This window comes from Centroberyx affinis, unplaced genomic scaffold, assembly GCF_046629955.1.
Source record: "Centroberyx affinis isolate AG114_WGS23_722 - 3 ecotype Tasmania unplaced genomic scaffold, CSIRO-AGI_Caff_v1 ptg001669l_1, whole genome shotgun sequence".
In the NCBI taxonomy this organism is placed as follows: domain Eukaryota; kingdom Metazoa; phylum Chordata; class Actinopteri; order Beryciformes; family Berycidae; genus Centroberyx; species Centroberyx affinis.
The window spans coordinates 257,033-285,023 of NW_027280093.1; the positions used below are offsets into that span (position 1 = coordinate 257,033).

General features: G+C 40.1%; 1 protein-coding gene across 2 annotated transcripts; it reads right to left on the reverse strand.

Moving 5' to 3' along the window:
• Positions 1 to 509: 509 nt before the first annotated feature.
• hibch (3-hydroxyisobutyryl-CoA hydrolase) lies at positions 510 to 27,991 on the reverse strand. 2 transcript variants are annotated; one of them, XM_071528396.1, is made up of 14 exons: positions 27,862 to 27,991; positions 27,404 to 27,446; positions 26,582 to 26,713; positions 25,579 to 25,663; positions 25,390 to 25,470; positions 25,180 to 25,232; positions 17,242 to 17,320; positions 7,743 to 7,888; positions 6,242 to 6,328; positions 5,903 to 5,961; positions 5,205 to 5,286; positions 3,703 to 3,828; positions 3,253 to 3,286; positions 510 to 2,437 (listed from the first exon to the last, which is right to left on the reverse strand). In XM_071528396.1, the coding sequence occupies exons 1-14, from the start codon at positions 27,891 to 27,893 to the stop codon at positions 2,322 to 2,324; spliced, it is 1,155 nt and encodes a 384-aa protein (XP_071384497.1). In that variant the 5' UTR covers positions 27,894 to 27,991; the 3' UTR covers positions 510 to 2,321. The 2 variants fall into 2 exon arrangements, with proteins under 2 accessions (XP_071384497.1, XP_071384496.1); XM_071528395.1 differs by having other exon boundaries at positions 512 to 2,437; positions 3,709 to 3,828.

Below are 27,991 nucleotides of genomic sequence, written 5' to 3' on the forward strand. Positions count from 1 at the left end.
AGGTGTGTTTGAGACAAACATACAGTACATTTGTGTTACTTTTCAAAACGTTAGTGGCACATACTGACACAACGTACAGTATATTATTAATATATTGTGTTGAACAGTAACACAGATGTGTGTTGCCTCAAACACTGACACACAGATGTGCTGGAAGTTATACATCCTCTTTAAGCGTTTACACAGACTGAGGGTTAAAAGTTCAGTTGCATGAAGGGCAAACAAAAGGAATTACAAATGACTCCTGGCCAGTGCATTTTTAAAGAGAAAATTGTAGTCATAAACCATGAGAGCTTATCTGTGACGTCAAGACAAATACTCAGACTGTGTTCTCAAGTGTTTATGGCAGCTTATTGTTTACAGTACGTAGCGGTCATGCCATCGAGTCGTTTAGCTGGTCGGTGGAAGACTTGGAACTGTGTATTTGGCAGTACAAGTGTTGCTCAGTGAATATGATATACAGACTTTGAGAGGCTACATCTGAAATCAGAAATGTGTTGAAGTCAGACTGTATGAATGTGAAGCAAGATGTTGCTGAAAAAGTAGAACTTTCTCTGGATAAATACAGGTCAAAAAAGGGACACTCCCACTGGATGGCCAAGCATTCATAAGTGTAATGATAATGCTGAAAACTGATTTATGGATTATTTGGTAGTGGTACATCTCAATCTATAGAAGTGGATAATTTTAATTCTTTATTCCTCTTCAGCCTGAAAAAAAAAGCCTTTTCATCCATTTGGCTACAGCAGCTGGCAGAATTCACAAATTACTTTTTACCTTTAAACTGTTTTTCCAGTCAAATAAAAATATGCAAGGTTATCTGCCAAAGTGGCTGGTAGAATAGACAAACGTATAAGCCAACAAAAAATTTACAAAATGTGTTTACTTTTTTTAGACTTAAGATCTGGGCAGGAGCACAGCGCTTTCATGCTCTGATAAGAAAGTAATTTACCAAAGATTTATAACAGCAGCACTTTATACTCAGGACATAAAAAGTCCTACCCTTAACAACTGTAGCTCTTCCTTGTCTACCACAAAATATATGAGCACCAAGAAACTGTACTGCACGCATGTACATATATCAAAAACACAAAATAAGTTATATTACCAACTCTTTTTATTGCCGTTTGTTTCAGCATCGCTGTCTCTGGTTGCCTCATAGATGCTGCAGCTATCGAGAAGTAATGTTTAGAGAGGGAGTTTGATCAAAAAGGCTTCTCCAAATGGTTCCCTGGTGCAATGAGTTTCATAGACTGCTAAAATCAAATTTGTTCTAAAATACAGTGTAATCTAAACACGTAGATGCATGGGGTGTAAACAGTGATATACTTTCAAGTCCGCCATTTACCTTGGGAGTGTTGTTTATGTCCATGTCACCTAGCCAGCCATATATACTATATATGGATGGATATGACAGAAAATACATTTTATCCATGTCATGTTTACAAAACTAGAGATACTCTGGACAACACACCTAAACTGATGGAGGAACTGTCTATAAGGGGAAAACACTGATGAGAAAGAAGGAAACAAAAACAATACATTTCCTACATTAAAACAACAGAGCGCACAGTAGAAGTACAGTTGATATTGATACATTTCACATCAACAATCATCCACAGGAAATGTAATAAAGCACTCAGTGGTGAGATCATATTCCCCCCATGTCCTCTTGTTAATGCAATGCTGCTGTGTGGTTCACTCCTTAGTAAGCTGCAGGGTATTCAGATATGGATAACGTGTAGAATAGACTCCACTTCCAACACAGTTTACACTAACAGCACATACATATTTATATCTGTGACATACAGGGCGTCTCTCAGCTGCCTCTACTGCTACTGTTTTCTATTTCTGGCTGTGTACTTCAATAGGAAGAACGGCTTTTGTCAAAACTCAAAAATGAAAAAAATTAAAGTTGCACGCTTTTTCCTATTTCTGGCTGTGACCAAAAATCAGAACTTCCTTTCCTCAGCTGCACTGAAACATCCTATAACTGTAAATTTTCTTGTAACATGTCATTGACCTCCATGAGAGTGGTGAAGAGTGAAAGAAGAGAAAGTTTTATTTAGCAGTCTAGAATTAAATCGCATCAGTATATTAAACATGATGTACGTTTACAGTGTGTACTTGTTACATAATAACAGACTATCCAAACACACCCTGTGTCTCCTTCATAACCACCCATCCTCAGTAGTAGGCTAGAGCCCTCTCATATGACTGACTGGGAATGGAGGGACAAGAGGACAGGAAGCTGACTAGGATTCAGCCGTTTTGGGAAAGGCTTGGCGGTGAGTGAGTGAAGTGGGAAGCAGCAGAGTTACTCAGAAACGCAGGTCCTTCTCTCCCAGTGAGGAGAAGCATTCTTCCACACTCTGGTCTGATACCTCCTCCAGTGATGACGGGTTCCACTTGGGACTCTGGTCCTTGTCAACCAGCACTGGCAACACACAGACATCGACAACAAAAAGGTCAGTAACTGCTCCACATGTCCGACCCGAGCAGCGCTGCAGGCTGCTACACGATCTGGGGCATCAGGCGATGTGAGTGATACGCGGGCAACATTTTTGCGGTGATGTTGACTGGTAATTTAACATTGTATTAAGTAAGCTGTGATCTTTTCGGGCAACCAGTAGGAACTGCAACAACACTGATAGAACTTATCTCCTCCTACAAAAGTCTCTGATATAAATAAAGTCACATTTTCACAATAGAGACAAGTAAGCTAACTAAGAGCAGAGATTCAACATAAATATCTCGTGAAGAGGTAATGTATCACGATCAAAATGCTGTTATAGTAACACTGCTTTGTCATTTGCTTTTTTGACTTGAGAATGAGGCTTATAAGCCTTCGTAGCTCAAGTGTGTTGGAGGGGAAAAGTAATCTTTCAGTCACTCGCATTGATCAATAACCCAAACACATCCCTGCAGATATATTATGGTCATTTTGTGCTATGTGGCCATAAAAAATTTACTTATTGCCCCTGTAACAACAATTACGATCAATAGTATTTTCTTTTTCATTGTATTTTGGTTCCTTATAGCCCTCTATGCAATCCATGTATTTCTGAAATCCATAATTTTGGTACATCATTCAAATTCACATCCGTCCTGAAGGCAATATTGCCCATTCCCATATCCTGAAAATGTTGCCCAATCGTATATCAATTCTGTAGACCACATACAAAAGCTCTTGGCTCATTTGCACAAAAGCATAAAAACTTAAAACAGACATTTTGATTTTGAACAACTTACATGCTCTTACACCCTCATAGAAGTCACAGCCTCTCTGCAAAACAACAGAAACAACAAACCCATGAGATGACATCATCCTAATGAGTGTTTTAGATTTTACTTTTTTTAACATATGTCACAACTGAACTACTACATATTAGATGATTTAAAGATTAGTTATACTCTATCTTGGAGATTACAGTTTTACCTTTGAGAGGAATGCTTGAGAGGAAGTTAATATGTCAAGAAATACATTTCTGAACAATGGTGCCTTATAATTTCTGAAAAGAGCAGAGAAATCTGTTGACAATATTTTGCATTACTTGGGATCTTGATTCCTCAACCCGAAGAATAATTTAGAAATCATCACTTTCCTGTCCAATTACACCCAAAGTGTGAAAAGTAAGCAAATTAAGAGAATGGGGGTTAATATTTTGTCCTGAGGTCAAAAATCCAGTTAGTTCTGTTGACTTTTACCAGGCAGGCCTGGCTGAGTCGATACTCCATCACCAACACGTCCTGCAGGCTCAGAGAGGCTCCTGCCTGCAGCTGCTTATATGTGATCTTCAGCGACGTGGGCGACATCCTGGACAGGATCTGGAAAGGAGGATACAGGGCTTTGCTGTTTAAGAGACACAACCCTCATGTCCAAAGATGGTTTAGACAGTTATCTCTGGAATCAAATGCACTCCTGCGGGCCTCAGATTGAATTCATCTACAGAGAGTGGGCTGCCTACTCTCCTTTTACAAAATAAAAAACATGCAATCTCACCCTCCAATACTATAATCTCAGAATGTAACCTTATCTGATGAAAATGCTGTAAAATGTCAAGTAGGAAACCCGGCCATGCATTTTTAATGTACTAGGCAGACTGAGGCTCAGATAATATCTGATTCTCTAGACTAAATCTCTTACAGCCACATGATTGTAACCCCAAACAATCAGCAGCAGCACAACCCTAATTTGAAGTTCAACAGCTTCAGAGGATATTTGTGATAAACAAGGGCTTATGACACATTTGGGAGGTGTTTATCTGTTGTAACCAACAGATCAAAGACAGCTGAACAGTAGTTGTTCAGTCTTACATTAGTTCACCATTATTCATCGAACAATAGTGGTTAACTTTTCAGGTTAACACATTTTAAAATTCTAAAAACCATGTGGCTTGGCCTTAGGAATACAAAATAATAAGGAAATTATCATTCAACATAGGCAGACGTTAAGAGCTGGTGTTAGTGGTACCATACTGTTTACCCTAGAGTGGACTTCGAGCAATCAGGAGAAGGAAAAGGAAAATGAGGGGGGGGGGGGGGGGGGGGGGGGGGGAGAGAGAGGTGTGCCTAACCCAAGGCACCCAGGGCATGTGCACTATTTCATGAGGTTGTGCATTGTCCTTCACAGGTCTGATCTGATTGGACCGTCTGGGTATAAACAAGGTTAAAGTCAGAGAGAGGAACTCAATATAATGAGTCACATCCATGAAGGGAGTGAAGTTAAGTTTTATAAAGGGATTGAGCAAATTTGTGGAATGGAGCCACTCTGTTCTGCTAAGAGCTCTTAAATCTCACATGAGGGATGTTTGTCCAGCCAACAAGGCACAAGACTACTAACCCCATTCAGTGCTTAAACTGAGGCAGTTACTAATTACTAACAGCTACTGCTAACGCAAAATAATGCCCTGGCTGGATCCCAGTACTGTCAACAGGTTTTCATCTGGTGGTGGGATAACTAGACTGCAGATAGGAAAAGAGGTAGTCTAGGCTACATAAATGTTCCTTTAAATGGTTTCTATGACCACCATTATAAAAGTGTTCATACAGACTGTTCAAGGTCCCGCTGGCCTTGTTCTACGTGTCAGTACGAACTGTGTTGCTAGGTATAAGTCGTCAATATGCCTGTGCACAAATGCTGACAGATTCCTGTAAATGAATTATGTCTGTGGTTCTGATTAAGCCACAGGTGAAGAACCTACCTCGGCTTGTTTCTTAGCGAACGGTGAGCCATCTGTCTTCAGGTTCTGCAGGATGCCCTCCACACTGCTGGAGCTGAACAGCCTGATGGGAAGTAAAGGCCAACATGCAAATTTTAGTTTAACCAATTCAGAAGGTGGATTTTCTTAAAAATCAAAAACCCAAAAAAGAGGATTATACTGTATATCCTCTCTTGAATAAAATAAGTTGAAATGCATTACAGCAACTTCTCAGGTGACATACCAGGCTAGATACCAAATCACAAAAAGCAATAATCAGTGACATTTTCATATAAATAAATGTCTGTTTTGCTATTTTCTATCACCAAGTGATACAATGCAATAGTGATTCTACTTACACCCAGTTCATGAAAGCTTTTACATTTGCTTTTCTAAATATCTGGTATCTGCTAGGTCTCTCTAGGGAAAACCCCTCTGCCGCACAGGAAGTGATAGGTTTTCAGTTTCCATTTTTTTTGGAATAAACAGAAGAAGAACTGGATAATTAGCACGGGCAGCGATAGCCACCATGGCTGAACAGACAAGGAACAGAGTGCCACCTGCAAAAACTAAAACTTCATCAAAAGAAAATCCAAGGAAAAAGACGCCACAGTACTGGCCAGACTGGCTGTCTAACAATTTTCTTGATGCAGATATCAGATGAGTGCTGTGGTGGGGAACACAAGAGGTTCAAAGTCTACCTGTCAATGTCAGCTCTGTGTTCCTCCAAGACAAAAGGCTTCTGAGCATCCAGGCTGCTCTGTGGACAGAGAACAACACACTCTGATCGACACAAAAAACACGACACCGAGAGCATTTACATGCAAACCGATTTCCGAGTAACAGTCCAGTCATGTCCCAGTAAGGTTTTATTTTGGATAAGCTGTTTATAAGTATCTCCATATCCCACTTGCAGACGTCCACGAAAACATGAATATTATGAGTTATCAATCAACACTAGTCCATATTTAAAGCATTTAAGGTTCACCATTAGTTGCATGGCCTATATGCATATATAATTTATTTTCTTAATTTCTTACCTGGTTCTGGTATGAATCAAGCACTCTGGAGACATCTTCAGCAGAGGGAGACTTCAAGTCCACCAACTCTTTCTCCAGGGCTGGGATCTAGGGAGCAGGGGCTTTAAATTAGCACTAGCCAACAGAAAAATACTTGTACATTTTGGCTGCTGCTAAGTCTGTTGATTCTACTAGCTACTTTGGCGGGTAGTCAGCCTATGTTCAGTCTTTACCATTCTAAAAACGACTTCCCATGAGAAAAAAATAAATCGGCTGGTGAAATTCTGGATCCAGAGTTGCTGGTTCTTCAAAAAGTTAGTCCCTACTGAGAAGAAATAGGAAAAGATCTACCTTCATCCCACAATAGGACTATGTGCAAATTTTAATAACCAGAAGGCATTCGGTAGAGCGCAAACTTCCGCCAACGCTGAACAATTCCCCAACTTGCAAAGCTGCAGTCTCCATAACGGTTTACACTGTGTTTGTTTATTGTTTGTCTTCTGGGTTTGATTTCCTGACAAAGTAGCAAGTGAATGCAATCCTGTTTAGCAGCGGACTTGGAAGTCCCGAATGTCGGACCTTCCCACCAGCACATGAACGCAGCATAATGGATATGGCTAAAAATCATAATCATCTAATGGCGGAAATCCCAGATCTGGATCATTACCAAATTCTAATCAACTGACCCTTAGGCCATCATATCTTTTGGAGATATCTTGCTAATAAACAAACAAACAGACAAACAAGGGTGAAAAGAAGTTTAGTATTCACATCCAAAATGGAGTTTTCTGAATTAAAAGCATTATTCTCCTTCAATTATTTGTTTTGTCAATAGGTAAAAAAAGCTTTTTGTGGATCAAACATTTTGCTTTCATTTAGTTGCTGTTACGCTGAGTCATTTCCCCATTTCCATTAAGGCGAGATATTTTTATAATCTTGTTTTTTATCTCACCTACAATAAAGAATTAAATCTACCCCTCTGCTCGCCTGTTCTGAAAATCACTTCTATTCAAGGTTGTGCTCTTATATGAACTCTAACACCCACTGTTCTGACCTCACGCCAACAGCAAGGGCATGCCAGGACAAACAGAAATTGCTTTTGGGCCAGCTAGCCCATGTTGGCACCTATAAACAAGAGTGAGATACCCAGTGACTCAGCATCCGGCTTTCCAGTGGAGCCTTGACCTCCACCGCCCCCCCCACTCCTGCCCTTCCCTCGTCCCTGCAGCACCATATCACTCATTTCATGCATGGGCTGTTAGGTGGTTTAGATAACAAGCTGAACTGCAGTGTGTTAGTACTACTGCTTCTTTTATAACCTTTATTTATCCAGGAAATATTTACTGAGCATACACACTCTCTTTCAAAGCTGCACACATTCAGCTGCTCAGTACAACCACCATCCTCTGCATTTGGCCACTGAGCAGCTCTTGAGGGAGGATAGAGTGTTTCTTATTCACTTTCTCTGACCAGGTTGTGGGGATTGTTCTTGTGTAAGGTTTTATTTAGCAGCTTGAGATACCTTCTGAGACTCTACAAAGTGACTGGCCACTCCAGCTCTCTGCACGTCACGTCCTTTGAGACGGAAGCCTGTCAGGGCCAGAAAGAGGCCCAGCTTTCCCTGGAGCCTCGGCAGGAAATAGCCACCTCCCACATCAGGGAACAGCCCTGTCAAAATGAAACAGAAAGACAGGTGTTGAAACGCATTGTGACAACTACAGCTTTAGTACACATGTACTATGTAGCTGCAGATGTCACTTCATGAAACATTACTTTCTCTCACAGCCCACACTGTATGGTCCTCAAGCTCATGAGTCCTCAATCAAATCAACCACCAATGAAAGACCTTAGTTAATCACGTCAACGAAAGCCTAGCAATGTTTCTTCAAGATGAGGAGTGAATTTATCTGGGCATAACTACAATACAAATAACAAATGACTAATTATTTAAATGATGAATGACAACATATTTAGCGGCTGTTATTCAATGACAAGCATGCTTGGGCCGGCGCTTCAAAGACAGTGTGATTGCAACTACAAGACAAGAAAATCTACAATTAATTTACATCCAACTACTTTCTAAAGCACCTTACTTTGGCATTATTTTGCTGGATGTACAAGGCAGAAGGCAGTATCACTTTTTCCACAGGTGATTCAAGTGCAACTGTCTACAAAAGGAGTGCAGCGTTATTGTTGAACAGAAACCTACATATGAGGTTTATGAGCATTTAAGAAAACCGCTCACCACAATCCATACCACGGCCCTAATCTGTACACAATTTATTAAATGTTTTGAATAATGTTTCCATTCAATTTCAGTGCTCCTAACGGGAAATTAGCAAACTGACGATGCCATTGGTCAATGTTGGTTCTCGCCGACGGCTTTCGTAGCGTGACATGAGGCTGGGGGGGGCGGTGACTGGAGCTCAGTAGGAGCTTAGATGGGCTGACCTGATTTGAGGCTGAAAATGTAATATCATAAATGCAGCAGATTATGGCTGCTGTTCAGGACGGTAGCAGGACTGGGTTAAATCTGTTAATCCCACCGCCGAGGGGGTTAACATCAGCAAGAGAGGGTGTGCAAGTGTGTTTGTGTGTGAGTGTGCGTGTGAGAGAGGGGAGAGCGAGAGAATGGTGTGTACATGAATGTAAGAGGTAAGTGTTGGTGTGTGCGTATATGTGTGTGTGTGATGGTAGCATTGGGGAGGGGCATCCTTGTTATACAATCCCAGATGGATCTTTGCCCCGAATCAAATTGCCTCCTGGAAATAAATGGACAAAAAGCCCATCACTTACATTGTACTTTTGTTAGGCCGTTATTACACAGTAGTATATTATCCATGTCAACGACTTTTACATGTTCGTCTGTCTTCACTGTCCATAAAATGTAAAATGGTAAGCACTGACTCTTATGCTAACAGGTAAAAAGAGACACTGGTAGTTTTTTGGTTATCGCTAGTTAAGTTAGCTCATCTGCACGCTACAAGTACACAGATGGGTATCTATAATTCCAATCTATAATTCTTTAACTGCACCACAACACCAGTCCCTCACACACAGAACTTCGGCTTTTGACAGTAAAAGTCCTTTGTGGGAAACTTCACCACAGAGCAACACATTAAGACAGAAAGTATAGCAGGATGTTGTACAAGCTATGGCGCCAGTGGCATCTGCATCTAATCATTCAATCTGAATCCAATCACTCAATGTTCTGACTTAAACATTGTTGAAACCAGTAAATTCTGGATTTTGAGTAATGCTTGAAATGTAGAACATACAGGGTTTCAGCTGTATATGAAGTGGAGCATTCATACTGAAAAGATTAGATTCTGGCACCATGAAAATTATTATGAATGACCTGTACTGTGTAGGCATGCATACTGTACGTTTCTGATGCATGTACTGTTATCTACCCTAACCCTTATGTGCACAGATGTTTTACCGTTACATTTTAGCTGAAACCCTTATTAACTTACAATGAGTACATAAAAACATAAAATAAACTCCATTACCTGGATCATCATTATCTCAAGCAACCAATAGTAAGGAGTGCAGGGGTCAGAGCCCTAGTGTCCTATCACAGATCATGTAAGAGGGAAATGCAAGGAAATGAAATAAAAAAATAAAAACTAAGGAGAGAGGTAAAAGGGAATGTTTTTGAACAGCTTTTTAAAAATTTTTATGGGAGCTCAGTGAACCCCAGTCTCTGCTGAGGAGGGATAAGCAGTTTCAGTAGATAATACAGTAGGAGTGTAAAAAGGGAGGGGGTTTTGGCAGGGGTCAGGGGGTTACATCCACTGGGCCAATGATCTAGTCTGAGGATAACACATGGTGGGGAGGCGGCTATTATCTTAAGCTCCTTTCACACTTCTGCTACATTTATTATGTCATGTAGAGGTCACTGTAGTGATGAACTGGCTATTCAGACTCATACCTGGCTGCTTCAAAGCTATACAGAATGCATTTTCTCCATTTCCTCCAGGTTAATGATGTCAAGTTTTATCCATCTCATTAATTCACATAACATCCTTTTGAGGGACACTGGCCCTCATTTATCAATCTAATGTAGAAACCAGTGCAGATCCGAGCGCAGAAATCATCTTACGACAGGGTTCATGTGTGATTCATGAAACGTTTGTATCTCGCCAATCCCAGCGTAAGAATGATCGGGCGTTGATAAATGTGGAGGCTGAAAACAATCGTCATTTAAATATCACGCCCCTAAATATTCTCGGTTTAGAGGCCTCACCCCCAGAGTTTACGACATGGAGAGGCGTAATACGTCCAAGAAGAGAAACTTCTCCGACCTCGAAATAGAAACTCTAACGTCGCCAAGTCCAATTGAACCAATTAGTTCTATATGGCAGCCTGAAAAGTGGCATCAAAGGAAGTCGGAAAAATGCAGTATGGAAAGAAATCACTGCTGCGGTCAACAGCGTTGCCGTCGACATTCCAGCTGAGGTTTGAATATTTAATTTATACATCTGTGATATGTATAACCTATATATATATATATATAATAGTAGCCTAATATAATAGCTTGTATCGCAATTCTTTACATTTAGGTGAAGAAAAAATGGTCAGACCTCAAACAAGTAGGCTATCTCAAAATGAAAGACAAATTAATCTTACACCAGAAAATTGTTAACCCCGTTAATTGCAAACAATTTGAAAATACCTATTTATGTTAGGGATAGGCTATATGACACATAGTCGCTGTAGGCCTTTACAAAATATAATATTTTGCCATAGGCTACATATTTTTAAGTGATGAATATGTGGCTGCATATGCTTAGATGCCAGTCAGAATACTATATGGTCTAATCCTAACAGTTCTCCGACTCAGCCAGATTTACTCTGCTGCACCGCAAGTCCATGCTGACTCCAGAACTTGCGTACACGAGTTGAGACTTGACGTGAGATTTGATCGTAGCCTCCGCTCACGTCCAAATTGATAAATGCCGAGCTTTGCGTGGAAATGACCGTACGCCCAGTTTTCTGTCGTACGTTCATTTCGTAAATGAGGGCCACTGAGCAGCAAAATTAAACTATAGCATATGTCACTGGGTGGACACTTTTATCCTCAGTGCCTTAAATGAGTGAATACATTTTTAGCATGAATATCTCCAGTGGGAAACTAACCCCAAACCCTGGGTCCACCAACTGAGCTATTCAATACTATAATGCTGGTATACTGTGGCGGATAAAGCCTGTCTACACAATGCAACAGAAGTTGGGGTGTTGCATTTACAGTTAGCCCCAAACAAAGAGAGGCTCTTGACAGGATTCGATCACAGGATCAAGGCTAAAAATAAGCATGTGGGGTCCGGAGGCGGCCGTGATCTCTGGGTAAAGGCTAAAAAAAGGCTATTTTCTGTCAGGAACAGTGTGGTGTGAATGAAATGTTTCTGACTGCAGAGGCTGTTTGTGGCTCAGAGGTCTGGAGCTCAAGTGTCTCAAGTGACACCGTGAGCAGCTCCAAAGCTGATTAGCCAAGGTGTCTTGCCAAGGTTTCACAGTGATTGGAGAGTTTTAATGATACTGAGAGATTCTTGTTCTGTTTATTAGCATTAATCATAAGACTAATCAGAATCTATTTATTTAGTTTTTGTGTGCTAGTTCACTTGCACATACACACATACACAGATGTGGATTAAAAAGATCAAACAGAAATATAGCTTCTAAATATAGCAGCAATGAACCGGTTACCACAGCATTACGACAAAGTTCTCTGATTGCTCCATAAGGCATTGTGGGTATTAAGAGTCTTTGTTATTACAACAACACAACAGAAGTTCAAATGGCTATATTTTCTTCAAATCTCAACATATCAGCACGTCGTTTAGCAGATATAATTAAAATAATGTTTCTGGCCAACCTGTAGAATTTCAAGTGGATTGACGTTATGATTTTACTGTTAACTGTAACTTTTTGTGCAAATTTTTAAAAATTGATAGGTTAATAACTTGGCCATTATTGGACCAATCCCTTAGCTTTTCATAAACTAAGTTAAGGCATAACCAGTTAATTTACTTTAAAGGTTTTTGAAAAAATCCAGAACAGCGGCCAAATATTTTTGGTGGATATTATGGGTCCTTCAGATCTGTATGACTAACAGCGCAGCGAGGCTGAGCCTTTGACTTTGAGGGCCTATTATAGTGCCCCCTATGGTCCAGTCAGTACCATTCTTTGTGTCCAGGTTATCAGTCACTTATATAAAGTTACCAATTTATGCCTGAGTTATTAGACAGACTACTAATACTACTACTACTACTACTACTAGGAATCCCTAGAAACATAATAACAAACATAAATTACCACTGCTGACACTGTGGTAACCTAATAAGCACACGGACACAAGAATTAAAGCTTGCAGACTGATAGACACAGACACACGGATCAACCCTCTCAAACAGACGGCCCTCAGTCTGTGCAATTTAATTACTGTTCCGTTTCCTTTGACCTTTTCTCTGTAGCCGCGTTGGAGGAAATCTCACACAGCAGTCAGACTGGATCAACCAGACATCCTACTGCTGTTTGCAACCCCAGTGTCACCATGAGATAGCCTTCTCTTTCTGCCACAATAATTTCCTATCCACTGACAACATAATCTTCTTCCTCGCTGTTCCCTGTTCTCGGGTACAGGCCCAAGTGTTTATCAACTGCCGTCAAATTCTCAGTCATACTCCGCCCTACAACACTACACAGTATAATGCGTCACTAGAAGATTTATGATGGACTCACAGCCCAGAAGGAACCGGCATAAGCTTGGTGAGTGTGTGTGTGTGTCAAACAGAGGATGACGTGAGTGTCCTTGAAGTGTGTATGTGTGAGGGAGTGCAGTCAATCCATCAGACAAGCAACAGATTCACATGAAGGCCATGGTAGCACTGTCAGTACTGAGCTTGACTGGTGCTGCCGTCCCTCCAAGGTGCTTCAGTAACAGAGAGATGATACACCGCTTAGCACTGTACAAAACACAGATGAACAGTGTGTTTTTCTCCATAGAATAATACTAGTTTTGCCTGTAGGTGAAACGATAGTCATTTATCTGTACGGTTGTGATTCTCATAGGATTTCACATTCCCTGCTTGTCACCAGACCCTAGCCACAAAATGCTGTAATGAGTTAAGACAGTTATATAATATGAAATGTCAATGAATCCACAGCAGGTTGAGAGGCAATGAATTACAGGATGGATGATTACACAATTTTGGCCAGAAACTCCGGCAAGGGGCTGCAAATTGGTCATCAATAATGCAAGAGGACCACTTCAGAATCCATTATCCATCTTTATGGGGTGAATACACTGACTGGGGAGACTGAGGACATCAGCTGTCTGGTCAGTCCACTGGCTCCATCTCATTGCAAAACCAGTGTGATTCATGCTTTAGTAAAGTAGTTTTTTGCAAATAATTGTTAGGAGTGTTTTAATGTAATTTGAGTACTTAAAGGGTGAGGTTTCTTGCATCGGGACAATTGAGATACTCTGCAGTAAACTGTCATCAGTGATTAAGTATGCTAAATTTCTTCTCAACTACTTTACAGTGAACGTCTCAACTTCTTGGCTCACATTGTATGCGTCTTATCTGGCCAATCCCACTCAACACCAAAATAGGCTAAAACAAACTATAAAAGTATTTGCAAATATTATCTGACCAAGGCGTTGTGACTTACTACAGGAAACCCTTCCCCAAACAAAGAAAAGGAGATGAAGAGTATTTACTTCTGAGTGTCCTCAATGGCTGGAACAACTATTGCTCACTTCCTTCATGCTTGCATTCAGCCAGTCCTTCAAGAATGGGGGTGGATAAAGGCTGAAGGGTTTTATTCTAAAACTTAATTTTGAAAAAAAAAGAAAAAAAGCTATTTGAAATTCAGGTCTTATCCTAGCTAATAACATAAATTATATTTAATAACATGATTTGCGGTCATGACAGCAAAAGTCTCTGAATCTCAGATTAGCACAATGAGGCAAATAGGGGAAAAGTGATTTTGATGGTTTTACCTTTTTATGTGACTGACCATTTTTTGATTTTATACGTTGTTGTATGTTGTTGCCTGCAACATTTATGTTTGTCTTGACTCTGCTTTCATGACTAGGTCTCCTTTGAAAGAGAGACTGTTACTCGCAACGTGACTAACCAGCTGAAATAAAAGTCAACTAAAAAAATTTAATAAAACAAACAAAATGAAAGGCACTCCTCCATATGCGGCAACCCCAAACCTGGCAACATGGGTACACACAAACCTGAATTAACTGTCTGTGACCAATGGCTGACTCCCAGCGCTCTGCAGGAGACCTGACCCAAGATATCATAACAGCCATCTGATTTACTGTGGCAGCACAGCCAGCCTTCGATTCTTCCTTTTTAGGTAGCACCAGGCAGCATGATCATCTGCATACTTTTTGCTTCGTGGCAGCTCCCTCTGCGCTATCTGGCAGCTGGTTTGTTCCCAGTCCCACTTCCCTGAGTAGCAGGTGTAAACCAGCAGAGGCTGGGGTGACAGGCTCTGTTTGAACCCCGGTCCTGCTTTCACCACTAGGCACCTGCATCCGTGCCAAGACTACTGTGGGCCCTAAAGCAGGGTTACACCCCTTCACTTGGCATGTGATCCCCCATAAAAGTAAATTATTCTGTGACCCTTAAAACTAAAACACAATTGTGTGTTACCATGTCTTATTTCTCAGTAGGGGAACAGTCAATACAACTGTAGCCTTGACAAGCTTCACACTTTTCAGATCCCTGAATGCAGTTAAAATGATTAGACACCCGACTTGGTGCAACCCCATGATATCTGTATACCAAGGACCTGTAGTGTGGAGTTCAGAAATAGCTTAAGCAGATAACTAGGAATTGTAAAAGAACCTATATGTTGTCAGGGCTCAGACATTCAGCAGTTATCAAAACACCCACTGTATCAGACCTATGACCCTGGTGTTAGAAAGCCCCACAATTAGCCAGCAGATCTTCATCTTGTAAGGACTGTGATGAGCCATCTGCTTTTAAGTGACAACAAGCTACTGTATGCCATAACTTCAAGTGTAATTAGTTAGATGTTAGTGATTTGTTACTAATCTCCTCAGAGCCGCGGGAAAAGGCCATCTGTCCAGACTAGTCAATTAGCTAAAGAGCAAACTATAGCTTAGTGCTTGGGAAATTACCATTTACTCTAGAGTAATTGGCTTATATAATATAAAGATTAATTCTTGATGATTTCACCAGGCACAAGTCATTTAATAACTGATGCAGTACAATTGTGCCATTGCACGATTTAAGAGAGCGAGTGGTGCTTTTGTCAGAGTATGCAAATAACCTTTCACAGGTATCAACCATCCAGCTCACACCAGTTATAACCCTATTGTTCTGCCTCTTTCTCCATATGAATGTATTAAAGGCCCCTTATTATAGGATTTCAACTTTTCCTTTATTCACACACATTTACGATCAAAACTTTTTAATGAAGACATTGTTAAACTTTGATTTTGTCGGAGTGGTTAAATTTCAAGAGATTGCATTTTTAAAAATCCATCCTTGTTTACAGGCAGTTTCAGACTAACTCCAGTAAACACATCACATTGGGATTTGATCCTGATTGGCTCCCTCACTAAAGAATTACTGAAATCCCTCTGAATCAGGCCAGTTTACAGCACTTGAACTGGAAACCCTCCAGTCAGCAGGTTTACCTCATTTAAATTAGAAGAGCTGCTGTTGTTGACCACTCAGGCTCCAGTTTTATGACTGTTCTGCCTGTTAGAACTGAGTTTTGAAACTAATTTGGTTCAACTTTTTTAAATATTAAAAAATAAAATATTAAGATTAAATATAACATCATATAACATCTAGCCTGGTTCCAGACTCCTGAATCACGTCTCGCCCACTTTTCAGATTTTGTTGAGCGATTCAGAGAGTCTGGTGTTGCTCTAGTCAACGGTTTGTTTGTGTTCTGAGAAACAATCAAGCCAATCAGCACCTTTGCGGGCAGGACTAAAGTTTGAACTTTTCGTGCAATGGTTTTTCATTGCCATTTTAGCAGAATAATATTTGTTGAAATCACCCCCTTAACCAATATGTTGTCTTTGCAATTGTTGGTAAATACGCGGGTGGCTGGATACGTCAGTCACTAGTGAGTGGTTCTGGGAAAATCAACCCCTTGACATCCCCCTACTTTTGGATGTCAAGTCCTACCTTCTGGATGATGCAAGAATTGATTTTATTTTTATTTGGGTCAATGAGACAGCTGCAGCTTAATCAGAAAAATCTACAGGCCTCCTATTTCACCACCATCTTGTGTCTATCCTGTAGTTACGCCAGTGTATGCATTAACATTATCAGCTTTTCACTGGACACAAGTCGGTGCTGGAAAGATGTAGACTGGAGTGGACTAAAACTTTTTGATTGGGAGAGGGGCCAAGACCATAAAGTGCAATGCCTGCTGGGTATTCTTTTTCCACTTTAGCATACAGGCCGTTTTGGCAGTTCCCTGTAGCATGCAATTGCATCAGAGTGAGGTCATCTATCCTGACCTTTGCATAATTGTCACTATCAGTTGAAAACCTTGTATCTCCAAAATGTCAGCTTTTTAAGAAGAAAAACAACCTTGATGACAATGTATTTTTGAGTTGTTGTTTTTTTTTCGTTTATCCAATTGGTTTTGAAAAAGTTTCATGAGCCCAAGAGGTTGAAGAATTTTCTCAACCCATAGAGGAGCATGGAATCCTTCAATTGTAACAATATGACAATCACCAAAATTGGATATACAAGGTTTTCACCAGAAAGTGACAATACTATATACTGTGTATACCTCATCTATCCCTTGATGCATTTCTCTCAACATCACACAAAGATAGACCACATGTCTATGAGTTTGACCCAATCAGGTCTGCAACTGAAATCGCCTGGAACTTTAAGTGAGATTGCTCCTGCATAATTGATGGGAAGGATACCCGTTCATCAAAATGTGGGCCAACTGGCATTCCCCAGAGGGGGAGAGGGGCCAGTGCAGCTGAGCAGTCTTACCGATGGCAGTCTCTGGCATGGCGAAGAGCGTCTTCTCAGTGGCCACGCGAAACCGTCCGTGAACTGACAGGCCCACACCCTGCAGAGGGAGGAGGAAAAAGGGTTAGGAGAAATCAATACACCGATCAAAAGGGTTGGAAAAATAAGACCAGCAGGAGTAAAGAAAAGGCAGAGAGGGGAAGAGCAGGGCATGAAGTAAACATTAATAACTGCCATGTCCAGAGAGAAGGAGTGACCTGAAGTTCAAGGCGGGAAATGCTGCCTGAAAGAAAGTCCCGGATAACACCAGGTCTGCCCTTTAACCGTGTGAGTGCATGTGTGTGATTAACGAGTGTGGTAGGCCAACAGGGAGAGAGGTGAAGGTTAATGAGGAGTATTGGCCGGAGGACATTTCCAACACTGTTAGTGATCTCTCTCTCTCTCTGTGTGTGTGTGTAAGAGAGAGAGAGAGAGAGAGAGAGACAAGACAGACTGCAAGGTTGCCATGGGAACATCCCCTTGCACACATCCTCAACAAAAACTTATATGCATACAAGAGTATAATGTAGACACACACACACATCTGTACACTATACTGCCTGAATGCTCTTGGTGAATAACCTTGCACTTTATGTGTTATCGTAATGAAAAACACAATTAAAAATATTATTTCTGCACAGTCTACGGCTTTGGTCATCCTTCTGAGTGTGGAAAAAGCTTTCTAATGACAGTTTTGGACACTACATAGACCTATTTGAGTCAAGAGTGCAGTGAACATGAATGAACTTGAATGAAATACACCCACACGCATGCACGCAAACACACACATACAGAACGGCATCTTCTGCTGACTAATTGTCTGGCGCTAGCTATGTGTGCGGTCATACAATGCTCCACTATGACAGTTATCCTACTCTAGGGAAATAGTTAACACAGTAAGTCAATGATGGTCCCCCAGACCAGTAGAATAAGCAGAGACACTGTATACCACTTCATGTCAATAACACAATGCTTTCAATTCATTTATTTATATATCAAAATATCCTTTATTTAAATGGAGGAGGTTCATTGGGAGTGAGCTCTCATTTTCATATGTTGGTACCCTGCTGACAAGACAATGGAAAAATGCAGACTGGAAAATAATCAATGAATTTAGAGTGCGGGGTGCATCAACATACAAATAAAATGAAAGGATAACCATACAGCAACAGACTAGACAGACAGATGAACAGACAGACAGACAGATAGATAGTAGTAAGATAGATGTAGATAGACGTAGTAATATGATTACAAAAAACTGATTATAGGTACTTTTGGAAAAAAAGGAGATAAAATAAATTATTTTGCTTCTGGAGGGAATGTAATCCAAAAGTAATGGGGGGGAAAATCGTATTACTTCACTGACCTTGAGTATTCTGGAAGATTATGTTATGGATTAGAAATGTATTCAAGTAATCATTCAGCTATGATGGATTATATTTTGAAAGTTTATGGTGAATGCCTTTTGGGGATTTATCCAGTGGCCTTCCTCAGTCATGTTTTATCACCACCAATCATTGGCCTATTGGATTTTTCTCTGACCTGACCAGTAAATGACCCTGCTCTGTAGTACGGATGGGAAGGATACTGGAAAATAATGGCGCTTCATTGCTTCTATGAATTCAGATATCTTGTTGGAGGTTGTTGGAACAGCTGAACTCCTGACAGTTATAAAGCTGAGGAGCACAAGGTAACCTCAGGAAAGAACAGGACCGCAAGTGCTTTAAGGTCAAGAGTAACTTTGGCAGTAGCTGCTGAGGAAGTGGAGAGTATTATCCATTCACTTTATCCATCTAGACTGTCTCAGCTGGTGACTAGTGACCTTCCTGTTATGAAGTCACTTCTCTACCCTTAAAGGTGCATTAAATAATCTATGACTTCTAATGACTTCTATTGGCTTCTATTTTATTGTAAGGTCTCTGGTACAGCCCCCAACTCTCGTGTAATTGAAACAATACACATACACAAGTCACATTTCCACAATAGAAACGAGTAAGCTAGCTAATTAGAGCAGAGATCAAACAGAAATGTCTAGTGAAGAGGTAATATATCACCATGCAAAATATGTAATGGAATAATAATAATACTTCTTTCTCGGTTGGTTTTTTGGCTTGAAAATGAACAGGGAGCTTTTGCTCCAAAACAAAGTTTGAACTGGAAAGGGAATTTCTGAAAGCCAGAAATCTCAGTACCTGCTAAAGTAGCCTAATCATTGAGTCACTGGTATTGATCCCCCTATCAACCCCCCACAGATCTATTACAGTCATTTTGTGCTATGGGGCAGTAAAAACCTTACTTATCACCCCCTTAAATGGGAATAGTTCTGTATTTTGAACCAAGAAAAAAAACGACCTTTCTGGCAGCAGATATTTTTGGAGACAGTGGCAACACTTGTAGGGTTATGTAAACCTACGATGCAAAAAAGACCGTAACTGAGCTTGCCATTCCAACCGACAGTTGACTTGGGAGCCAATATCCTCTGCAGGCCCAAGTACTAGAGGTATGTAAGAGACAAATTATATACAGGTCCTAAATTGCTGAACTTATCCTTTAAATATGGATTATAAACCATGAAATATGTGCTGTACAGATAAATTTAGGCTGTCACCACCCTGACGAGCACCTGTTGTGGGCTGCCTCCCTGTCAACGATCACGCAGCGCTTGGGCTGCTATGTTTGTGTGATAACAGTAGACAAGCCGTCATCTCCTCACTGTTAGCAAACAGCAAAAAGAAGCACATACAGAGCCACAGAACAGTGCTGCTGGGTTCGCCTTAGGGCTGTGTGACAAATGACCACAGAGGATTAAAATATCTGATCGCCGGAGACTGAACAGACCACTGCCGACGTTTGTACTTGCTGCTGTTCTGGAAGAGCCAGATCCCGACAAAAAAACACACAGGCACACAGAGGAGACACAGACTGTGACTTCTCAGCCAAGGAGCTGAAATACAGAATGATCATCCTCTGTCAACGTGTCAGCACTCGGGCTCAGGGCTAAGACAGCCGCTGGGTTGATTTTCTAACAAAACAAGGGCAGTCTGTAGGGCGGAGGACTTGTTTTAATGCTGACAAAATGCAGAGTTGACGTTTTGTTATTTAATGGCATTTATGCTTTATTAGACAACACACATTGGAGAGAGAAGGGAAAGATGGGAGACAAACAGGAGGGGTGATCAACAAAGGTCATCGGCCAGAAATGAACCTATGACATCCAAAGCAACAACCTCAACCCATCATAGTTTAGGATTAATGTACAGGAAATCTAAATCACAGGATATTCAGTTTTTGTCCAGTGACCTGGCATTAACTTTGTGATTTCATAAGGTTCCTTACATTTGGATATCTAACATGGAACAGATTGTTTTTATGTGTAAGGTATCTCCTTTCTGATCAAATGGTTAATGCAACACATTCAATACCTGTTAGCTACAATACCCAGCATCCCTCCTGTCCTCAAGTTTATACTGTATAAAGTGAAAGTTACACAGCATAGCAGCCATTTTCTCCAAAGTGTAGAAATGCTACACAACATGGAGACAAGAGTAGAAAAGCAGAGTTTGTGAAAAAAAAAACAGACAAAAGAAAGAAACAAAGAAAAAGAAGAGACAAAGCAGAAAGAAATACAGAGAAAGAAAAACCAAAAGAAAAGGAAAGAAAAAGGTTTTGATGGAGAATCTTCATCCAAAGAAGTTTTTTTTTGCAGCGACGATGGGATGCACCCGTTGGAATGAGGAAGCGTTTAATCACACATTCCTCAAGATGAACTCATCACCATAAAAGTAGTGGAACATTGTGATGTGCTGGTATGGTACCACCAAGCTCCATATAAGAACATGTCTCCAGAACCTGGTGTATACAATGGAAATGTACAAAAGTGTGCAGTGGAGCCTGTTTACAGCTCTCATGTTTACGAATAGAATAGGCTTCAAAATTTACAACCCAGCAAGGTTAGTTTACACAGGTTAAGTATATGGAGGGTTAATGAAGGCTTCATAAAGCCCTCATTAGGATATTTGGTTTACTGGATGTCTTCCACCGATAAAAGATGAGGGAGAAGGTGAAATCCATCTACCACTAAAAAAAAGATTCCCTGTGTTTAGCAGTTACATTGCTTTCCACATCACTCCTGTGCACCAAATCTGCTCTGCAAGACTCCCAACAGGCCTGAACTGATAAAAGCAGGGAGAAAAGTGAAATCTAGCTACCTATCCATAAAATTATTATTATACCTTGGTGTTTTGCACAGGAGTGATGTTTTGCACATATAGAAGTAAATGTTTCTGTGTGTACGAGAGTACAAAAGCCTGAGTGGCTTGTGTGGAAGCCTCCTCTGAGGTGAGAAGAGAAACGAAGAGAAAAGTGATTGATAGTAGTTATAAACACTTAAAAAGAAACTGTAGGATCTGTTTGAAAAATTATTCCCTGTGTAGAACAGCTGCAGTACTTTCCACATTACTCCTCTGCAAAAGTATCGGCTTTCAAAGCAAGAGTTGCAAGGGCCGTGGAAGATGAGAACCTTAATGCAGGGATCAAAATCCACATTAAGGTCCTTTTTGGCTCCCACTCCTGTCTTCTCGTCAGGCGTTATGGACATTAGCAAACAAGAGCTCTTTTCTCCAGGGGATAGAGATTACACACATAACCCCGGACAAATCTCCATCACTCGTCAGCAGCCGCTACGCCAAGCCTGTCAGAGAGACTTACAAACAGTTCATTCTGGTCTGCAGTCAATGTGAGGAGCCTGGTGTCCGACTATGTAAATGTTTGAAATCTCAAGAGGGAACTCAGACACTGTGGGAAGAAAACAAAAAAAAGCAATGGTTGCTCAAATGTAAAGCACAGCAGACATGGATTAATAACATAATCACACTTCAGTATTCTGGGTTTTAATTCTAATTTCCTACTTGAAGAATACTGAATTATGCGGGTATTATCCTATTAAAGTGAGAGAGAGAGAGAGACAGAGAGCGAGAGTGTGTGGTCTTTGACCTGCTAATGACATGCCTAAACAGTGGTTTGTTATTACCAGTGCAAAAATACCCGCTCGACGTGGGAGTTCTGCTCTCAGCACAGAGTAGATCGGGGAACAGGGGCTACAATGCCTCTCGGACTATTCCATATATAGAATTAGCCTATTATTACTATTACTACACACATCAAACAGCCGTCACCCCGGGGTGGTTTACGTCAACATTACTGTCCTCTCTGTGCTGACAGAACAGATAGGACATCACTGCTTTTATGTTTTCCCGTTGGGACAATGAACTGAAATGAGTCGTCCAGTCAATATACCGTACCATATGGTGCAGCATCCTCCTCATCACCAAGGCAAATACTCTCTTTATTTGGGTGTTACCTGCTTGTTTGGTTTAAAAAATACATTAAAAATAATTACCTCCCTGGTCATTTTTTTTTTTTTTTACTTCAATCTTGCTCTCACAAATGAATTAACCTGACTCTATCTCCTTGAAAGGAAGAGGGTTAGTGGGTCTGCTGGCGTCATCGTGGCTGTCCAAACAGATAGGACAAGTAAACAAGATTGATGATTTCTTTGTATGCCACAGCTTCTAGGATTTTTCCCCTGTGAGTACAGTAACGTGTTAATATGAAACATTTGTGGAACTTATACCTACACACGCAACAAATGTTTCATATTTAGTAATACATATTTAAGCAAATAATTGAGACTGTAAGTAACAATTCTAAGTAAATCCATAAATGTTAGTAACCCATTCCTCTCCTGTACTTTTACAACCTACTTAACATATTGAAATTGTTGCCAGATTATGTTTACATAATCTGCAATTGTTTATATTTTACTTCATCGATTTTATCGGTTTATTATTTATTTTTTCTGTTTTTATTGCTTATTTTTATATTCTAGTTAATGGTGCAAGCCACTCAAAAATAAAATAAAAAAAGTCAAATCAAAATCTAGTTGTGTTCTTCCATTTCCTTTTCCCTGCTGAATCCTACTACTTTTGCTGCTGCAACGATGTAATTTCACCACAAAGATCAATAAAGTTTCATGTAGACTCCCGACGCAAAACAGGGTCAAAAATCCGTGCTTGTAACCTGGATGTCACATGAACAGACTTGAACTTTGAGCGACATTTTTCACACAGAGTTTGCTGCTCTGAATCTTTCATTACACATTCACAAAACTATATCTGTTTGCTCTGATTTTTTTTGCAACCTCACATTTGAAATCATTTGTCCACGAATGTTATTTACACATTCACAAAATGTTGTTTACAACTACAAATCTTTTCTACACATTTACACATAATTTTTGTTTGCTTAAATCTTTTTTATACATTCACACATTCAAATACATTCATGCAAAATGTTCACATGTTCACAAATGGTGATATACAACTGCAAGTATCAAATCATTTCACAAGCTCGGAATCTTTTTTACAAGCTCAAAATCTTTTCGACTCTTTATTTAGCCCATAGTAGCAGTGCACTTCATCTATTCACCACAATTTATAGCAGGACTGACAAAACAAGGCTAGGCATAGACTAGCATTGCATAAACCGCCCACTCCAGGTGGCGAGGCTGAGGAGCAGCTGTTTGCATGAACTTTCATCAGGTCCCATTGGATGTGGGCAGGTGTAGCACAGCCCTCTTCAATCCACCCAAATGTGTAACATAATCAGTCAAAGCCAAACCAGCCATCTAACCTCTACATGACCGCTTTCTTCTCCTCCACAAACAGACTCAGCAAACATGTAGATAAATTTGCATGTCGTACTAGGCCAAGTATGGCTGCAAGCGACCCCGGACACCATTTCATGTTAAGGGAACACTTTCTGTTTTCATGAGCGCTGCTGGGGGTAAACCCAACTCTCATTGTTTGTGCCCTGTAGGGCTGCATAACTTTGACAAATAATCATATGGTGATTATTTTGCTGAATACTGCAGTTGCGAGATAAATTGCAATACAGTACACAGACAGATGTTTCAATATTTTTCAGCAAACAAGAAACGATTTTAATCAAAAACTGAGATGTTGCTTAATATTTGCTGTTTGAATATGTTTTTTTAATGTGCAATTTAACTTAGGGTGGGTTCAGCACAAGTACCATTGGAGCATTCACCACTCTAATAAAATAATTGCAACCTCTTGGCATTTAAAAATTGAAGAAGAAAACTTGAACACAAAGTGAACTTGGAATTATACACACACACTCCAGCCAAAGTGACCCTGTAGACACTGATGGCTGTGTGTGACCTTGGTGGAAGCCCAGGAGAAAAATGACACTCAAGGTCACGGTAAAAGGGACAGACTGGTCCAGAAGTAAAACATCCACTCCGACCAGGTGAACAGAACATATAAATACAGCAATAATAACTAATAGACCTTTGCAATCAAAGTGATGTCCAATAAATGAGCACTTTAGCAACACACTCTCTCTGAATCACAGTTCTAGTTATTTTGCTTAGTGTGGAGCAAGGTACCAATTCAAATTCCAGCTGAGTTTGACATTGGGAGTAAAAAAAAACAAAGAGTGGCAGCAACATGCGCTATGTCACTTCATATTTCAGCCAATCAGAGGCCACCTGGTTTCTGGTAGGTAAAAGGGGCAGACAGCTCTCTACCGACACCCACAGGCAGACTTGAACATCACACATCAAAGAAACGGACAAAGTCTAGTCACTCTAACAGGAGTCAAAACTGCATGATAGAATAATCAATCTTTCAGGATGTAGACTAAGTGTCTTGGTTGCCTGACAATATGTGAAAATCTTCTGCAATGCGAATAGACCACACAGAGCTCAGAAAGAAGCCGTGTAAGATTAACCCAACCATCATATAATAAACTCTCATGAAAAAAAACAGATAAACAATAAATAAATCAGAAATATGCGTAGAAAGGAGAAAAGAACCATCAAAAAATAAGCATACTCACCCCACCCATTGTTATTCCATCAATAAGGGCGATATATGGTTTCTTGTAATTTCCTTTAAAGATAGAATGACATGTGCGTCAAAACAAGATAATAAACTGTGATCCTAAACATGCAAACTGATGAAATTTCAAAAAGGTGAAACTATACATTAATGAATTTGAATGAACATCAATATATACCACATATGAATGATAAGCATATAAGCATACCTATAACACTGTTCAGAAGGTATTCCTCGTGGAAAAAGTCCTGTGCAAGAGGATCTCCGACCTTCCCAGCTTCTGTGACCACTAGGAGGAAATGACAACATTAACAACAACAACGTACCAACACATTTCCGCTATTGCATGTCAAGTCTCCCCAGACCCGGATGACAAATCTAGAATGACATTTCTTACCTCTGATGTCTCCACCAGCACAAAAGGCTTTCCCACCCGCTCCTTTGATAATGACGATGTCAGTCTCATCGTCTTTCTCCCATTTCTACAATCACAGAAAACATAGTCAAAGCAAATTCACAGGAAGTCTTCACCAGAAACAAAACTGAATTTTAATTTTATTTTAATTTGACATGCATGTCAAATCTGAAAATGGTCCTGAATATAATTTTGAGAGTTTGAGATTTACTGACCGTAAATGAGTTAATTCTTAATGTCATCTGTCATAATTTACAGCTTATAGTGTTAAATGTAGCTTACTAAATGGTGAAAATAAAGATGATTGCCTTATATAATTTGCACAGTGAGAAGCTTTTCATATCAAATGAACTAAAGACCAGGCAAAAACCTCACTTGGATAGTCAATTACATTGAAATGGAGTTCATATGTATCATGGTTGAAATGCCCATTTATGTTTGCTATTGTGGCAGTGCTACCCTAATAATTTATGTGGTTGATAGTCAAGTGGGAATAGTTTTTGAAACTAAAATGACTGATGCATTTGGACTGTGAAAGAGTTTTTACACAGACTTTATGTATTTCACTTTTAGCAAGTTCTCAAATAGGTTTAACTACAAAACTACCTGACTGTCAATAACTCCAAGACCTTTACAATGCCAAACAGTATGAAGCATTTACTTTGTTGTCAGCTAACAGAGATATCTGTTGCCATTTATCTACCGACACCCACAGGCAGACTTGAACATCACACCTCAAAAAAAACAGACAAATCCTAGTCACTCTAACAGGAGTCAAAACTGCATGATAGAATAATAAATCTTTCAGGATGTAGACTAAGTGTTTTGGTTGCCTGACAATATGGGAAAATCTTCGTTGTCAGCTAACTGAGATATCTGCAGCCGTTTACGATCAGCCACACACTGCAGTACATGGCACTTGACATGCTCAAGTCCTTGACACTTGTCCCAGTGGTAGTTAGCGTTAACCAACCCTCCACCATACCTTGAGCTGGGGGTAGATGTGTCGGATCATGGGCAGGTTGAGGGCGTTCAGGACTTTGGGTCTGTTCAGGGTGATCACACCTGCATTACCCACGTTCTCCAGGAGAACCTCTGGAGCCGCCTGACTTGACATCTGTTCAGAAATGGATTCCAGACAACATCAATATAAGTCAATAGAAGAGACTCAAATAGACTAGAACAGAGTCACTTCAATAGACTTGAATAGCACATACTCGGATAACACCATATAGAATAGAATAACATCAACAGAACAAACTTGAATAACATAGTATAGACTTAAAAAGAATAACATCACTCTAACAGACTCAAATAGACTTGAATCGACTTGGATAGGTTACGCTAGACTAGAGTACAATAAGTAGAATAAAACAGAACTTCATTCAACAAAATCAAACCAAATCAAACTGTAAAAAAAACTGTACCAATAGGCTGAGGAAGTGTCATATAAATGTGTAACATGACATAAATCTTACATTTATAACATAGGGAAACTGCTACATAACAGAATTTATAATAAAATGTAATTGTCAGTGTTTCTTTTACAGCCATTCAGAAGAGATGGCTAACCAATGCTGGAAAAATCCCCCCACTGCTAAAAAAAATGACAGATGAGTTAAGTCCTGTAAAGAGTACTGGATTTGATACAGGATTTGGTACCATGAGTGAAGCCAAGTCGCAGAACCATAACTACCCCTCACTACCCACTGCTACAAAAAAAAACAAAAAAAAAAACGATGGGAAATACTGTAGCAAGGACCATCAGTAAGCAGTAACCACTACTTTACTGTATAGTTTTACTTACCATGTGCCCTTGAATCCTTTGCAATCTGCAGAGGGACCTCAGTCTGTAGAAAACAGCCCGGAGAGAATAGTGACAAATATTAAATCTATTAAGCTGGAGGTTAAACATCTGAAAATGCTTTGGTTTCACTGAGAACCGATCAACTAATCAATGACCGTTAGATAAAGCACATTGAATTGAATTAGGATTCGATTCAATTCAACACACACAGGGCACCATTTCGCTTTAGACCATCTGTCCGTTCAACCATCTATCATCAGATCATCCGTAAAATGGTATTCAGTTGATTTTCAAGCATCGTTTCCAGTCTGTCACTTTCAAACAAGCTCCAACTGACATGCACGAGACTTCACCTTTACTCAAACACTCTAGATAACGTTAGCAAACTGCGGAGTGCGACAAGAATTCCGGACTAAACCTAGAAGTTCGCCAGATAAGATGTCTTTCTTGACACGTACCTGTAAGTAGACTTCAAAATAGTTAAGGACATTTTTAGTTTTTACTTCAGTTGTGTATTTAGTGGCTGCACTTGAGGCACAGCTGCCTTCTTGCTTGCTCTCAAGTTTACGTTTACTTCCTGAAAGAGGC